This window comes from Mesocricetus auratus, unplaced genomic scaffold (genome assembly GCF_017639785.1).
Source record: "Mesocricetus auratus isolate SY011 unplaced genomic scaffold, BCM_Maur_2.0 Super-Scaffold_100024, whole genome shotgun sequence".
Taxonomy (NCBI): Eukaryota; Metazoa; Chordata; class Mammalia; order Rodentia; family Cricetidae; genus Mesocricetus; species Mesocricetus auratus.
In genome coordinates, this window is record NW_024429205.1 from 5,851,655 (window position 1) to 5,870,127 (window position 18,473).

The 18,473-nt window shown below is 40.7% G+C and overlaps 1 protein-coding gene across 12 annotated transcripts in view; it reads right to left on the bottom strand.

Annotated features, from left to right (window-relative positions):
• Window positions 1-18,473, bottom strand: part of Kidins220 (kinase D interacting substrate 220) — an 82,493-nt gene that overhangs the window by 20,988 nt on the left and 43,032 nt on the right. For 5 of the 12 annotated variants that reach the window (XM_040730833.1, XM_040730832.1, XM_040730824.1 and 2 more), the window contains exons 23-26: window positions 4,673-4,851; window positions 2,732-2,958; window positions 843-956; window positions 65-121 (exon numbers count right to left, since the gene is read on the bottom strand). In XM_040730833.1, coding sequence (XP_040586767.1) covers window positions 65-121; window positions 843-956; window positions 2,732-2,958; window positions 4,673-4,851 — 577 coding nt within the window. The remainder of the gene's footprint in view (window positions 1-64; window positions 122-842; window positions 957-2,731; window positions 2,959-4,672; window positions 4,852-18,473) is intronic. The other 7 variants (XM_040730828.1, XM_040730826.1, XM_040730827.1 and 4 more) reach the window with 2 other exon arrangements.

The following is an 18,473-nucleotide window of genomic DNA, read 5'->3' on the forward strand; positions in this document are numbered from 1 at the left end:
TGGTCATTACTGCTACAGAAGCAACGAGACACCAGTGTTCCACACCACAAGACTACTCCATTACCCTCGAGGAGTCTGTGGGTGAAGGAAGCCCCTCAGCAGCATCCTCCTTGATAACTTCCTAGCAACATAAACAGGAAAGTGGGTGAACAGGGTAGGATGAGCCACACAGAGATGAATGAACATGATGCTAAAATAACAACACAGATAACACCAAACACTAGAGTGACTGGAATTCTCCTTTGACCACTTCAGAATGTAACTAAAATCATATTAACAGGGAATTTGCTTTTTTTTTTGTCATCAGGAAGCCCTAATGTGCTTGACACAGATGTATTTTGTTTTGATTAACTATATTCAATAGTATGTTTAAACAATCTCATTCTGTCAAGTCCCTGCCACAGACTGAAACCTTTTTCTCTTGTTGCACCACCCTTCCGCTAAACCAGAGTGCTAATGGATACATACAGGCATACCTATAGATAACCATGATGCTAATGTATATACACAGACATACCATATAGATGTCCTTATAATTAGATATTAGAAATTAGCAAATAGAACAGATCTAGTTTTTCAAGTTTTGGAAGCAAATAATCCATTACAAGCCAGAAATTTCTGGTTGTAAAAACTTAACATTTAGTCACTGAGATGGCTAGTCATTTTTCTTTCATAGGTTTTTACCAGAAATGAAAATAGGCATTTTATATTAGTAATAGCTTGATCCTGAAAACTATAGAATAAGTTGTACTCTTTTATTCCCGAAAGAAAAAATATAGCTTTTAATGCTATCCATGTTCTTTCATGAGATTAATAGTTTAGTTACCCTTTTATATACTTACTAGGCCATTGTTCTGATCTCTGGGCAAATTCGTTTTTACTGATGAACGTGAGATGAGATGTTGGGAACCGCCAGGGTAATACCTTGGCGTGTAAAGGTATGGGGCAAAGAATGGCTATGGAAAAACATGTAACAAAAAAAAATGTAATGAACAATTACATAAATCAAAGTGTAATGAGATTTATCACGAGAAACCAACCAACACAGCTCCAAAGTTCAAAAGCAGGTGACAAAACAAAAGCCTCCTTCACACTCTGTAGGGTTCAAATCAGGGTTAGGACAGTGATGTACACTCTATCTTGCTCATTTGATATGTTTTGTACCTTGAGAGTTGACACAAACATTTTTTCTTTGCATTTAACATCTTAACAGGTTTTCTATACATGGCTTGTATGCTTGTATGTATTAACTTACAAATTTTTCTCTAAAGCAGACTAGAATGTTATTAGGATACTCTGCCTGGTCACGTAGGAACAACCAGCAGTCCTCATGGGGGCCCTGGAGTTCCACTGTGTCTGCACACACTGGAGTGCACGCCACTACCTAAACAAGACTTAACGTGTGCATTTTCTTATAGGTGGGTTCCCATAACAGATCATATGGACTAGAAACATAAAGTCTCATTTGGCTTCACTAAACCTGAAAACAAGAGAAATTTTAGTGTCTTAAAAATTAGTAACTACTTTAAAAGCACATTGCATTATTGCTCTTAAAATAAGTGACAGTAAAATGCAGCCTGGGTGGTTTCATGAGTCTTTTTCAAATATTTTCACATCTTTAATTAGTATTGATTAAGCCATCTTATGTAAAATTACAGCAGACCTTAAGACTGGTGACTATGGATCTGTATTCCGAACCACCTACCGCACAGTTAATTTTTACAGAGAACGAGCATGGCATAAATGCTATCATATGCTACTGGCTCCTCTTGTGTCGCCTTATCCACACAGAAAAATGGAATCACATTCTAAGGCTCTACAAACAGCAAACCTAATTACCAATATGGCCATTTAAAATCATAAAAATTTAGTTTAAATTTTGCAATTCCTTCCTTGTCACATTTATCCCAAACTCTTTCTTCCCAGCTCATGTGGAATAAAGTCATGCAGTCAGTTATCTTCTCTGAATACCAGCCCCCTTTCCTCCTGAATTTAAACTAACCAGGGAGGAAAAGAAAGAACACTTACAATGGATTTTAAAAGTCTACAAACATCCTGGTTCATGACTTGTTTCCTTTGGGAAATCATTAGTGCCGTTACATGATTTGGTCATTAAAGTGAGAACAGGCACCTTTGATCGACTACATCCAACAAGGTTTCGGTACCACTGGTAACTGTGCTTTAGATTTTTAGTTAGGAAATTGTGTATTAAGCAAATAATTACATATAACTGAAGGTACTTGAAATAAAATTATAAAAACGGGTTATGGTGGTATTAACTGGCAATAACATTTGATCCTTCAAGCAATATGGTCCCATTATTGTCTCACATATGTCTACATACTACAAACGACTCTAGGAATTCATCAGTGTTGTAAATGCCAGTATAAATTGCTACACAAAATATATCAAAGGAACCCTTTATTTATAAACAAAAAGACAAACAGATCCCTTTACAATATAGGGTGTCCATTACTGAACCCATAGTATTTACTTTCTCATCAAGAAAATAAGTGAAAGTCAATATTCTTATCTGCAGACTTTTTAGAAGTCTAGAACATTCTAATATCCAAGACTCTGTTTTTTAAAAAAATCATACAATTGTACATTTAAGCCTTACACTTTCCTAATTTAAATCCAAATTACAGTTCCAAAGCAGTGTCAGAGCCCACCGGCAGAAAGACCCTGGTACCCAGAAGAGATGCTCTACAGCAAAGGTGCTGCCCCTTACCCTGTTGTAGAAGGGGTGCTGGGGGCCCGACATGCCGCTGTAGTAGCTGCTGTGAGGTTGAGGGGACACAACCCCGCTTGGGAATGGCCCGTTGAAAGATGCTGAGGAAGAGCAGACAGATGCAGGCTGGCTGTACCCAGAAGGTGGCCGAGGAGGGGCTTCATGCAGAGGTAGTGGAGGGTATGCAAGGCCTCCTATGTTGATCTGCTCTCTTGCAGCTCGAACGTCTGAAAATTCCATCACAACCCAAAAGGCAAAAGAGAACAAGGCACTGGGGATGAGTCCTGTCGCCAGCTACGACACAAGAACATACTTTCTTCACTGCTAGTGACTTCAGCTGGGTTTTAAATGAGTTGATGGGAAGTCTTTAGTAGTCTATAGACTTTATGTGAAAGAAAAAAAAAGACCAGCTGCTGTACATAAAAAGGGTTGGGTTTTTGTTTTTCTTCATTATTTGAAAAGTTATTACACTTGAATTCTTTCTCCAGGAACCAAACACTACCATTACTGTTGAGTCTTTAAACATTTAGTTGTTATATGCTAACAAAAGACTTCAATTGTTTAATGCATACAACGTGAGCTAACAGTGGGTCTACATCTCTCAGCACAGTGCACCCAGCACAAAAGCATCAGCCTTAGAGTGAGCGCTAAGAAAAAGACCTCCACATTTGTGGTACAATATGCTTCCTTAACAGACATGTATATATTGCATAAGGGCTCAAGCTGAGGAAATGAACCTGTTCATCACCGCAAACACTCACCATTGTTCTGGGATGAGACATGAAATGGCCCCTTCTGGGTATTTTGAAACACTCACTAACTCAGTTAACTGCAGCCACCCTACTGTGTAGGCAGAGTCAGAAACTACTGCCCCTATCCAGTTGTATCTGTACCCACTCACTAGCCTCTTCTCATCGTCCTTGTCCTCCCTCTTCCCAGGCTATCTCAGGCTCCAGGAAGTCCAGCTCTGCTCTCCCTTAGATCCCATACAACGGGGGAGGACACAGCATTTGTGTGAGTCTATTTCACTTTACAGGACTAATTGAAGGTGATCCCTCAGTAACTCCCACAAAGCTCCATCATGGCCCGATGAGTGACATCACATGAAGGCCTTGTGTTCCAATACAGCTGTGTGAGCTCCAGCACACACCAGTCTCTCTAAAGCCGGAATGCAAGTCAGATCTGCAGTACTGGCTGTAGATCTGCTGCTTGGGAGGCTATGAGGACAAAGATCAAAAGTTTAGGGCCAGTTTGGGCAATTTAGTGACATCCTGCCTCAAAAGTAAAAAGAGGGGTGAGGGCATATTCAGCGACAGAGTGTTTGCTTAGTATGCACAAGGTCCTGGGTTCAAGCCCCAGCACTGCCATAAAATAAACACTTAATATTTTTAAGTCCCAGTTTATCTAAATTAGGTTAAAAATCTAAAGTGAAGGTAAAGATTGTTTGTTTTCTGCTCTACACAGAGATCCCTATTAGGAGCAGATGTCAGACAACAGGACAATTACCATGTGTGGCATCTGAAGTGAAAGTCAGGGGAGCTCAGCATTCCGGAGGAAGAATTTGGTGAGGCAAGAAAGAGGGCACCGTGGAGTAAACAGCTGACACCCTAACATTCCACGGTGTGGACACCCCAGTCCTTACACTCATCGATTCCTCTGTGGCAAGATTGGTTCAAGTTTCTTACTTTTTCATAAAGCAAGGTAAAATGTGATACCTAAGTTAGATCAGGAATCTGTTGGCCATGTTGGCACATCCTTGCAATGCCAGCACTTCAGAGGTCTAGGCAAGAGGACCTCAGTGACTGAGTCCAACTGGGGCCCCACAGTGAGAGCTCACCTCAAAAACAACAGCAAAACCAACAAACAAAAAAGGAAAGAAAGAAAGGAAACATGAAAGATTTGAGGACTTCAGAGAAAAATCAACTGCACCACAACACTCACCTGCAATGATCTCCCGCAGTTTGGGGTCCAGGTTTACTGTGCACGGCAAAAAGGTCTTTACATCTCGAGCCACAAGAACCGGGGTCCTTGAAGACAGAAACACTTCAAAATTTCTTATGTCTCCATCAATTTCAAGCAGTGGCTCAACATCTTTAGTTGTTGGAATGTTCTTTGATATTCTTCAAAAAGGAAGAAATGAAAAGTCCATTAACACTGCTGTCAGCATCAAGCTCTGCTTCTTAAATGTGTTGCTTCTGTACACAAGGAGCATTTTATAGACCTTGCTCTCATCTAAAAATACCTTTAAGAAACCTAAGAGAGAGAATAATAACACAGCTCCAAAATGACCAAGGTGACAAGGAAGGTCAGAACATCACTGACTTGGCCAAGAGCAGGGTACAAACCAGAGAGACAGAGGGAAAGGAACTCGTACACCAGGTACACCCCAGTCAGTCAGTCAGTCAGTCAGCTACTCCCTCTTGCTGACTGAGACGGGCCACAAGTGCACAGGCGGGAACCGGGGGCCTCAGGAAGACTAACAGCTGCCCACGTCACACAGCGAGCCAGCGAAGGCTGGTCCTGAGACTTGGCTCTCTAATGTGACACCGTGACTCCTTTTTGGGGGAAAAATCTTTTAAAATAAATCACACAAACTAGAATAGTATTAGCACAGGCTATTTTCTTCCCTATAAAATATTATGTTCTATTGTGAAAGTAATATATGCTTATTGTATAAACATAGACATGATAAAAGCACAGAAGGTAGCCTAGAAAGAAAAAGACTTAACTGATCCAAATACAGTAACTGCTAATATAATGTACTATTATTTAATGTGTTTTTTTCATAGTTGAGTTCAAACAATAAACAATTTTGGATCAAAAAGAAATTCTCAAATGTAAAAATAAGTGGATTTTAGTCATTAAAAACACTTAATAGATACTGTTACAATGATCAATAAGAAATTGCCTTGAAAGAAGAACAATGGTCAAATGTTCAAATTCTGCATGGTACTCCTCCCAGTTAAATATCATGTAGTAAACAGATCTGAGGTGCACAGGAGAATATACAAGAGATAAAGGAGTAAAAACTACAACAGAGATGTTCAAACAGGTAGACAAGAAAACTGGAGTGACAGCAGGGTCTACTAACTGATGAGTGGGTACGAAGGGGAGGAAGGTCTGTAGCACAGTGCAGTGATGTTTTGTTTGTGATCTAACAGATACAGCGTGCCTGAAGATCAGAGTGTAATGCCAGCCACACTAGCTAGCCATAGAGGTCAGGCAGTGGTGGTCACACCTTTAATCCCAGCACTCGGGAGACAGAGGCAGACTGATCTCTGTGAGTTCAAGGCCACCCTTGGCTACACAAAACTGATCCAGTCTAAAAGAGAAACCGAGCTCATACAAAGGTGATCCCAGGACTTGAAGTGACACACCTTTAATCCCAGCACTAAGAAGGTGGAGACAGGAAGGGATATGGCCAGGCAGAGAGAGGATTCTAAGGAGGGAGAAGACAGGAGCTGGTGGCAGAAGACTGAGGATGCAGTCTGAGGACAGGACCACTCCCTTTGGTCTAGGCATTGGTAGAGGTGAGAACTCTCTAGTAGCTGGCCACTTTGCTTCTCTGATCTTCAGCTTTCACCCCCTGATAGCTGACTGTGAGTTTTTATTATTAAGACCAATTATAATTCATGCTACATTGCATAATACAACTTAGCAATAAAAGGGATGAACTCTATCAACACACACAGACAAATCTCATAATACATTAAGTAGAATCTAGCCAAATGTGCAGAAAGCAGATCACACGCTTTGTGAAGCTCGCGGAGGTGAGGAGGAGGGTGACAAATGATCCCAAAGAACCAGGAAGAAAGTTGCCTAGGTGATGGGTGTGTGTCACCTTTCTGACTATGAGGACAATTTCATGGATACATGCAAATACCAAACGTGAAACTGGACAGCTTCTGCACAGCAGTTTACTTATGCTAACTATGCCTCCCGAAGCTCTTTGAAAGTCCTGGCCTTCGCTCTCTTCAAAGCATTTGCCAATTACTCAAGAACATGTGCTCTTGGGTTGCACTGGGCTCCTCATCTTCCCAAGTGAGATGGAACCCTACTCTAAGATTAGCAACAGCTGCATCTTTTCTTTGGGATCAGCACTTTACTGCTGAGACCCAGGACTTGGCTGGTAGCCAGATATTAAAAGTCATCCAAGGGAAAATCCAGAGAACAAAGTTAGCAAACGAGGAAAGAATGGGCGCTGGGGAGGAAACAAGGCAAGCAGTTTTGTCTTGTGGAGTTCACCAAGTCCTGCTACATAGTCACACATGGACAAAGCAGAAAGCCCTCTGAAACAGGGTTACTTTGATAAAGAAAAATGGCACTCTGATTATTAAATGTATTTAAAGTGTAATGAAAACCTGGAAAATGATCACATGGAATCATCTGCAAAGCTGGAAAAATATCAGAAATGAAACAGTTAAAAAGGTAGTTCATTTATTTCAGGGGCTTTACACAAAAAAAGAAGAGAGGCCAGGAAGATTTAGATAAAAACACACAGCTGACAAGTCACATGAAACAAATGAACCGAATCCTAATGCCAGCGCTGCTTTCAGCCTGAATGCGAACAGTGTTCCCAGCGTGGTGAACAATGCTGCTGTTCACAAGCCAAACGGCTACTGCTGCTTTCCAGACTGAAGTCTCTATTCTAACCTTTTGAGCTCAATGCATTAAGCCCTTCTGTTAAAAGAGACGTTTATGTAAATGATAATCTTTTGGCAGTGGGCCATCAAAATCATATGGGCTTTTATTTTTCAGATATTTTTTCCAAAGGTTAGCATTTAAAGAATTTAAATAACTTCACTTTTCAATTAAGAGTGAATTTAAATTTCCAGCACTATGAATCATGTGACTGAAGTTGCCAGCAGTTAAATGGCCCGCGGAAAACATTTTACAATCTCGGGCAGCAGTGAGCTCCCAGGACATTTAAATGTAGTTTCTTTGATGCCAGTAATCGAACAGCACTTGTTAATGCCAACATCCATGTAAGTTAAAGCATTTTGATTATAACTGCATTGCTTTATAGAAGATACATATTAATTACTTGGCAGAAATTACATAAGCCATTCATGTCACTTCCATTCAAAGTAAGGACCAAAACTGCATTGAAAACTTTCTATCTTAAAGTATAAGCAAAGCCATAATGTATAACTCATGTAGAAGATGGTATCACATTTTTCTGAAGCTAGTCATCTAATAATGTAATTATTTAATAAGGGATTAAAATTAAGATTTACTTCCCCCAGTTCTCACACATCCATGATCAGGCTCCTGGCTTATGCAAGCAAGGCAACCCAACTGTCTTTAGAAAGTCTCACCTGCCTTGGAACTGTACCACACTTGAGACAACCTAACCTCCACAAGACTGATGAAGTTTAGTCAAGGGACGGCACTTGCTCAGCACCCGCATGGCCTCAGGTACAATCACTAGCAGTGAAGGGGAAAACAAGAAAGCCACCCAACAGTATTGCCAGAGCCAGCAACAAAAGACACCACACAACTCATTTAAAAAATAATCTTAAATCACACAAATGTATGTGCTTCTGGGAGGCCAGAAGCATTGGACTCCCTGGAACTACAGTTACAGAAGTCTAAGTATAAGGGCTTTTTGGTCTGTTGTCAGAGGATATGAGCATCCTTAAGGTAGCCATCTCTAGCCAGGTGGCGGTGGTGCACACCTTTAATCCCAGCACTCGGGGGGGGAGAGGGGGGCAGGTGGATCTCAGTGAGTTAGAGGCCAGCCTGGTCTACAGAGTGAGTTCCAGGACAGCCAGGGCTGTTACACAGAGAAACCCTGTATCTCTAAGCAGGAGAATTGTACTGGAGACAAGGAATGGCTGAGAAATAAATGGGTGAAGACAGAATGGGGAGTGACTAGGATTTTGGTTGTCTCTCCACAGACATTAGTGGTCATAGAAACAGGTTTTATGGGACCAGACAGGTGACTCAGCAGTTAAGAGCATTTGCTGATCTTCCAGAGGTCTAGAGTGTGGTTCCTAGTACCCATGTGGTAGCACCCAAAGCCCTTATACTTTCCTGCATGCCACATATACATGTCATATGTGCATCTACTAATGGAATTACCTTCTTAAATATCTTACTTCCCCTCCAGGCTGTCATTTCCATCAAAGCTGAGAGCAAGTTTGGTTTTAATCACTAGTATATTTTTAAATCACTAGCATAGAATACTTTCATAGCACGTTGTTCAATAAATACTTGTCAAGTGAATAGACAAAGACACACACACACACACACACACACACACGTTCTTCCTAAAGAATTCTATCCTTTCTGAATAAAATAATTTGAAGTTTGCCCTTTCTGATACTGACAAAATGTTGCGCTTGAGAAAGAACAGGTGGAGTAAATGAGTTACTCTGTGTGTGTGGTGTGGGTGAGGGTCCAGTCTCCTCCTTTTCTGTCTAAGAGCCATCTGTTGACAGGGCGTACTTTCCCTCCTGGGTGGCGGGGCATTCTTGCCCACACCTCAGCAGCCTCAGTTGTCTGGGCTTACTGTTTGATTGCCCAGTGAGCTCTCTGTGTCACTGCTAACTGTTGACGCCAGCACTGTGAGTGAACTCTAAAGCTGGAAAGTGTAGGCCCTCAGAGTCTGCTCTTCAAGATTGTTGTCCTTTCTGCAAATGAAGGTGGTTGGGATACTGAAAGATTTTTACACCACGTCCTCACACTTACTTATCTTCCCTCATTACTCTTAGCAGTGTTTTGGCTTCCAATGAACATGTCTTTAACTACCTTAGGTAAATAAAACAATTTCCTTTCAGATTGTCCACAACATGAGGACAGAAACACAAATGATTGTGTTGCTGTATCCTGAAAACTGCTGGAATTATTAGTTCTGTTTTTCTTGTCTAGTTACTCTGGCTAGAACACCATTACAATGTTGGATAGCAGGGAGAGAAAGAACATCTTAGCTTGAGCTGGTAGAACCAAATGATATAGACTGCGTGGCTTGACCAGCAAACATTGACACTCCACAATTCTACACACCAAAGATGGCTGAGATTAGGTACCAGACAGAGAGTCTAGGGGTACAGTCCTTCTTTCTGATTTGCAGAAACCAAGACTTGGAGAGAAACTTTGTTTTATCCTCACATGGAAACAGTGGCTCCCTGGTCTCCTCTTGTAAGGGCACTAACCCATGAGAAACATTCTACACTAACTGCTTCATCTAAATGTATTTACCTTTCAAATGTCTAACTCCAAACACTGACTTTGGGCTTCAACATATGAATTGGACTTTCATATGTACCTTTACTCTACCTGAAGAGTCAGTTTTCACTGAGGGTGTGCTCTCTAACTGACTGTGCTCCAGTGGACAGCCCCACAACCATGTGCAATAGCCAGCACTAGCTGGACTCTGTGGATTAAAAAATAACCATATGAAGTTGGGAGGGGAAATGGGAGGTATCTGAGAGCAGTTTGAAAGGGAGGGGATATGAAAATAATAAAATTATTTGCATGCATGAAATTCTCAAAGAATTAATACAACATATGTTTAAAAAGAAAGCATACTTGGTGGCATCAACTGAATATTCATTTTGTAGTCTTTATTACTTCTGTAAGATAATGCACCATTTTTCTTTAACACTTAGTAAAGTTTGTCAATTTTTTTTTCTGGAAATAAGCTCTTCTGATGTACTTTTTTCTTTATTATATCATAAATTCAACAAATGCAACCATCTGAGATTTATCCTACTAATCACTTAACTTCCCAACTCCACCAGTGTGGGTGATTAAGTTTACTCTTATTTTCAGTAAGCCACAACTACACTTCGGCTGCCTGACATTATCTAAGGTCAAGCTGCTAGTGCTGCAATACGGCCAGCCTTTGGACATGGTGTGGTTTCTAACAGGCTCTTACTCATGTGGCTCTTCTTAACCTGCAGAGTAAAACTGTCTGATGCTCTGAATAAAGTTGACTATGGTGTGAGACTTTAGTCCTCCTCATTTATTGGCTCCACTCTCCCAGGTCCCTCTAGCCGCCTTTAGAGCAGTGAAGAGTTTCAGTGATGTGCATGCAGACTCAGGGACAAAACATTTCCTCTGCCTCCTGCACACAAGAACATTCTTTCACTGTTCTTAAAATCTAAGCCATTTCTTGTTCACAAAATTATACAAGAAAGCACACTCCTACCACAGCATGAGTGTAACAATCAGATTAAAAGCCCTGACCCAAGTGACAAGTCATGTTAGAGAAGCAGGGCCAACCTTCAATAATTACACACCACATACTGTTGGTTAAACACCATATTGCCATCAAAAAGGAAGTTTAAAAACTGATGACATTTCCCTCTATTTACAATGAAGGATTTTCTTGGTACACTAAAACTAACTAGAGATGCTTAAACGAAGCTGGGGCTCCAATACTCATGCACAACTCTTCACTTTCACATAAGTCTTCAAAACAGCTCTGTCTTCTAAATAACTTGCTGAAAACAGTCAAGTATTTTCAAATAATCAAACACATTTGGCTATAATTTGAATGAATTAGTGTCTATGAACTATTTTATTTAGGGATCCTACATAGGATTCATTTGGCAAATGCTTCACAGTGTGGTATCAGTGCATTATAGCACAGTGCCGGCCTGGGAGTGGGCAGATGACGGCAACAGAGGTGACCTGATGGTGATTTTAATCCAGGATAAGGACACGGTTTCAATAAAGAGGCGAGAGGCAAAATAGTTCACAACAGACTAACCCTGAGCACAGTACCAACCACAGAAAATCACAGCCTGGCTTCTGGCATCCAAAGTCTGCAGTTGAAATGCTCAGATCAGAGTAAATGAGAGGCAAGTTTTACTTTTCTGAGGCAATCCTGCAGTGTCATAAGCTGACATCAGGGACTCTGAATCCAAAGCTACTCTATGAGTGCCACAGCTTAAAGAAGCCCTTTTAATATGTTATCTTAGAGAGTTAGCCTTTAGTAACCTCAACAATGTTTACCATTTAATATTATATTATTTTGTTCTGTTTTGGTTTTTGACAGGATCTCTCTATATAGCCCTGGCTGTCCTGGAACTCACTATGTAGACCAAGCTGGCCTCAAATTCACAAACACACAAAAATTCTGTGAGAAAAAGATATTATGATACTTAAAATACTTTGTCATACGAGGTCATAAACTTCGATATGCTTGTGGTCATGGCTCTCAGGTGATGATGAATATTCTCTGGTGGGAAGTTGGCTTACCCATGAAGTGCAATTCAGTCCCCAGACCCTGTAAAAACGCAGGCACACGCCTGTAGTCACAGCACTGGGAAGGTAAGCACAAGCAGATCCCTGGAGCCCACTGGCCAGCCAACCCACCCTCTTGGAGAGTTCCAGGAGACTCTCTCAGTAAATACCAAATGAATCTCTCAAAAATACCAAGGAGGATGGTTTCTGAAGATTGGCACCCAAGGTTAACCTGGTCTCCACATGGCACTCCCACATAGAAATGAATGAACTAATGAATTAATGAAATGACTGGAAACTCAACCTTTCACTACACTGTCATTCCCCCCAGCCCCCATTTTCTTGCTATAGAAAGAAGGAAGCAAATAGCATTTCACTTTGTCTTGTAGACAGGCATGCTAATAAAGTTTCCAGTGACACAGCCCCATCTTGTGGACTTCCTGAATACTGCAGGCGGCTTTCACCAGTCCCTCACTTCAGCATCGAAATAAGCCAACACTGTTACTTACTGTACACTGGCTTAGTTTTTCTTGTGTAAGAGCCTTGAAGGTTTATTTAATTTGTAAGGTATATCTTAAGACCTTTACAAGGTCTTTAAGACCTTATGGGTCCTTTAATAATTAGAGTTCTTTAAAATACATACTGACATAATTTTTCCACATTGCGAAATAAACTGTGAACCTGACATAATTTTTTACATATTCAATGTATTTCTACAAATTAATGCATATTTCAGAGAAACTGACTTTCCTGTTTGTATCCAATAGTCTTGGTTAATATTCTTCAGTTTTGTATTAACATTATTTGTTAATGGAGCATTTACGATTATTTCTTAGTTCCTCTGCCAGCATAAAATGTTGACAATGACATCCTGAGTTTATGCTGAGAAAATACTTTTAAAATCAACTTTATCCTATTGGAAACAAAACAAGATCTGGAGGTACAACTCGGCAGTACAATGCACATGGTGGGCCCTAGAAGTCTGATCCTCAGGCAGTCCCCTCTCTCTCTCTCTCTCCCCCCCCCCCGTGTGTGTGTGTGTGTGTGTGTGTGTGTGTGTGTGTGTGTGTGTGTGTGTGTATGTGTGTGTCTACAGCCACTTAGTGAACATAATAGTGTAAAAGCTTACACAACGCCTCAAAGAACACAGAACCTTCTGGCACTTTCCATGCCTGACCCACTGCAGCTACCAAACACAACCACAACTGAGTATTTATGTGGGTCTTCTGCAATTTGTAAAAGTCTGCATTTTTTAATAAGAAAGATAAATTTCATCTTCTAGAAAGTTTGTACTTGGGTAACATTCCTACTGATAGTCTAAATATTCATATGCATATCACTGAGAAATTAAAATACATCTAAAAACTGTGTTTCCATGTCAGACCCACAGCTGTCTCCTGCAGCTACAGAAGACTGTCCACAAATAGGCTGGAGGAACTCCAGATGCAGCTCAGGGATCATAACTCCTACTCTCTGGTTCCCATGGCTATGCAGGGCACGGCCATGGGATGCTGGGCAAAGCCCAGTCCACTATATAGCACCTACCAAGAGCAGCTCAGGCACCTACAGTAGACAGTGCTTTCCTTAGTATGCACCCAGCACACGTCTAACTGTAAATAACTGTGAATGACCTAACAGAATCAAAATAATTAGCATAACAAAACTGGAGTCATCTAAGTCACACATGGTCTTCATTGACTTTGATTGTTTATTAACTTTTGGTATTTTGTCACACGGTCTTACTCATGTAGTCCAGGCTGGCCCTGAACTCAGCAATCCTCCTGCCTTTGTCTCCTGAGTGTTGGGATTACAAGCATGTGCCATCATACCTGGCTACACTGACTTTAAAAGGATACTGGTGATCATCTGTATTGAGAAAGACCCGTCTCAAAGTGTCAGGTGCAAAAAGTCTACAACTCACAGCTTCACTGAAGGCTTACAATCGTAAGAAACTAGAAGCATCAACTTGGTTACAGGCTATAGAAATGCTGCTGTGACTTTAGTGTCACCTAAAAGGAAGAAGCCACCAACCTGGAGGTGAAATCTGTAGTCACCAGGCACAGTGGGTTTCAACCTTACAATAAGCCTGGCACAGGGATCTACCCTCATAACAATAAAAGATGCATTTCCTCACATTCAGAACTAGTGAAACATCCCGATGGTCCTGTCCTTAAGATAAAGCAAGGCCTTCACTGCTACCTGACACCTCTAGGACCCCGCACCTTCCTCAGTCCAAGCACATCATCAGAGTTCCTCACTCTCTCAGAAACACTCCAGCTTACTCTGTACCTTGCATGCGTGTGAAAATGGATTCTGCAATCTGTCCAGTTTATCATCCTAAGGATGAAACAAATACTAAAGAAAGAGCAAAGCAAATCCCCTGGTGGTGCCTATGGAGGAGCACCCAGTGAGGGACATGAGGAACCTGAAATGAGGCAGGGTTGCTTTATAGTAGGCTTCCCACCTCCATGAGACCAGAAGAATGGGGGTGGGGGGAGATGGGAAAGAGTAAGGTCAAATGAGAAAGCAGAAGGGGACAGAAAGCCGTGCTGGATGCTTGAATGCTCCGCCAGTACAAATCTCTTTCCCACAGAGAATTCTGGCCAGTTATTGTCCCTTGTCCTTAGTGCCCACTAGGTTATTTATTTACTTACTTACTTGTTTTTATGTGGTGGGGATTTTGCCTGTGTGTATGTCTATACACCACCTGTTGTAAGGTGCCGGGAAAGGCCAGAGGAGGGCTCTAGGACTGGCACTACAGATGGCTGTAAACCTCCCAAAGGGATTCAAACCCAAGGCCTCTGGAAGAGCTGCCTCTCCAGCACCCAAAGTCATTGTTTTGGATACCCATACATTAAATTCAGTATTAATTCCAAAGCAACCAATGAATTGTTCTACTACCTACGGGACTGCTAGCAGACCTCCCACCTACTAGAATCTACTTGGCTATCTGCTGACTCGGTCATCTCAGTGAGGACTGTCATACCTCCCCACAGTCAGCACTATTCCACACCTCCCTAGTCATCTTCTCATTCTTCCCACCTGATTGCTGCTAATTACATCATTTACATTTTGTTCAAGTGTAGGACTCCCTGGACAGGGATCTTGGCCAGCTTTGCACATAGGTATCCTGCAGTGGTAACTGTCCATAATAGGCTCTCATAAACTACTTCCTGGCAGGCAGTTCTCTGTGAGTTCAAGGTCAATCTTGTTCACATAGTGTGTTCCAAGTGAGACCTTGTCTCAGAAGAAAACAAACAAGGAACAATTTCCTAAGTAACAATGAACTTTAGGGTTTTTTTGGGTTTTGGTTTTTCAATAATTTCTCTCACATACTTGGATTGGCTATAAATCTGGAGCAATAACAAAACAGATCAGAAGCAAAATGTAGTAACAGATAAATTCAAGAATGGTCCAATCTGCCTAGTTAATCTCTTTCAGTTTTTTTTTCTCCAAACAACGACAGTAGGTATGTTTTCCAAGTGCATCAAAAATAAACTTTGACAATTCTGCCAGGCTGGTGAGGGCTCAGCATAGGTAGGAGCACTGCTGCTCCTGCAGAGGATCTGGAGAGGGCTCAGCATAGGTAGGAGCACTGGCTGCTCCTGCAGAGGATCTGGGTTTCATTCCCAGCACCCACAAAGTGGCTCACAAGCATCGGTAATTCCAGTTCCAGGGACTCTGGCTTCTGAGGGCACTGCATACATACATTTAGGCAAAACACCTAAATACATAAAATAAAAATAAACGAATCTTTTAAAAGTGTGCCCTTCCCTTTTATTTATCATTAAGAATCTGGATTTAACAGCTGGGCAGTGATAGTGCTCATCTTCAATCCCAGCACTCAGGAGGCAGAGACAAGTGGATCACTGAGTTTGAGGGTAGCCTGATCTATAGAGTGAGGTCTAGGACCACCAAAGCTACACAGAGAAACCCTGTCTCAAAAAAAAAAAAGTTTAATTTTTCACTCCTCCGCAGAAACTACAAATGGTTTATTCTCTCTTCTGGCCATTCTTCTAGAGGGATGAAAAGGGCAGGCAAGTTATAGAAAGTTTAGGTCATAAAGGAACAAGGTATACCCAGGATTACATGCTCACATTCAGAGGCCTGGGGGTTCACAGCGTGTACCCGGGACTGCGCATGCTCATACTCAGAGGGCCTGGGGGTTAACAAAGTGTACCCGGGACTGCACATGCTCATACTCAGAGGGCCTGGGGGTTCACAAGGTGTACCCGGAACTGCGCATGCTCACATTCAGAGGCCTGAGGGGGTCACAAGGTAAACCCGGGACTGCACATGCTCATACTCAGAGGGCCTGGGGGTTCACAGGGTGTACCCGGGAATGCGCATGCTCACACCCAGAGGGCCCTGGGGGTCTACAAGGTGTATCTAGGAGTGTGTATGCTCACACCACACTCACACTGAACCAAATCAAATGTAAAACACAAATGCTAGCTGAACATGGTAGCCCACATGTCCAATCTCAGATATTCTAGGAGAGCCAGAGCTACACAGAGAAACCCTGTCTCAAGCCCCTACCTCCCAAAAAGAATCTGGATTTACCAATTTCTATCAAGAATACAAATGAACAATGTAAAATCGGAAAATTCACATATAACTGTAAATATTCTACCTCATCATACAGCTTGCAGGCTCACTTTTCATATTAAACTTACCACCCTATTAATGTTACTTTATGTAAAGTACAACTTCTGTTATAGTTACAGAATCTTTATTCCAATGCAAACCTACTTAGTCCTCTCTCTCTCTCTCTCTCTCTCTCTCTCTCTCTCTCTCTCTCTCTCTCTCTCTCTCTCTCTCTCTCTCTCTCTCTCTCTCTCTCTCTCTTCCCTCCTTCCTCCTCTCTCTCCCTCCCTCTGTTTTTTTTTTTAGAGAGGGTAGCTTTGGAGCCTATCCTGGAACTTGCTTTGTAGACCAGGCTGGCCTTAAACTCACAGAGATCCAGCCTGTCTCTGCCTCCCAAGTGCTGGGATTAAAGGTCTCTCATATATGGAAAAATTATCAGGTGATTTTTGCAAATAATTAGATAAATCTCTTTCACAAATAAAGAGACTACTAAATATTTAACCTCTGCATTCTGAGCAAGTGTGTGCATATGCTTATGGAAAAATTGTACACAAGATACTAATTCAATGAATTCTGAATAATGGCAACATCAAAATCTCCAAGAAATCCTACCATATCAAGTCATAAATATAGAATCTTAGTAAGATTTAAAGCTATAAATAAAGAAACCACCTTAACAACATGCATGAAATAATGCTTTGAAAAGATATTCCTAGAATCTTCAATTTAAGACAAAATAAATATCAGTACAAAAGTCACATTTTTTACGAGGGGGACTTTGATCCTCAAAGTCATAATTTAAGGATAATCACATATAAAGGAGAAAGACTTGTATAATTCACCCAAGTGCTAACAGGTGGAAACAGAAATGAAGGAAACATAAAGGAGACTAGAGAGGTCTGAGAGAAACTAAGGATATGAGATGCAATCAATTAAGGTTTTGAAAGCTTTGGGTAATAGCAGAAAGCGATATAAGACACGCTGTCTGTTAAAATATGACTAAATAACTTACAGATATCATACAGATCCATAAAGATTGTATACCAATGTCCAAGGTTACTCGGGAAACAACTGTCTATGAGACAGAAAATGGCCATCATTTTTAAACTCCCTCAGAACCTATTCAATTCATTTTAAAAATCCAAGACTACCAAAATGATTTACCTCTTATACAAAGTTCTTCTGACCATATCTTCTTGAGAAAAAGATTGAGTAGTGTCAAAACAGAAATTTAAAACATCATCTCCACGAAAACCATTTAAATTGATTTTTTAAAAGCCTCTATCATTGCTTTAAATGCCTAAAATACCAGAAATAAACTTTTATACTAAAATATTTCAATGATTGTCTAAAATGCTGCAACAGAATGTAGACAGAAAAATCTTTATCTACAGTTTTTATTTAACTCTCTTTCTTCTTACTAAATGTATGTTAACAAAAAAAAAAACCCTCAGATGATCTAGACAAAAGCTTTTAGCTCAACACATAATTGCAAGAAAATTACAATAATTGTACCAATTAAAATAATCTTGAATGAACAGTATGTCATCTTAATGTTCCAATGGTTTATAGAGGGATCTACTTAATTAGCTGAAATTGCTTTCCAGTGTTAGTATCAAATGTCATTTGTTAAAAGTTGAACAATTTAGAAAATAATTTAACAAAGCAATTTTACAAAACACCAAGAACCAACATTTTCTTTTTCAGCTGAATAAAGCAAGCAGATGTGTCATCAGATTGCTATAAAAATAAATGAGGCTTTTTATGGATTAAAAAATAAATTTTACTACTAGCGTTAAAAATACTATTTTCTGATTGTTTTTACCAAATCAGATTTCTTTAATAAAATAAATGAATATCAATTATATACTGCTGCTTTTTTTCAGCTGCAAATAAAACTTTTTATTATTCAAACGACAAACACCAAAGAACTCAGCTACGGGTAAGGAGAAACAGACAT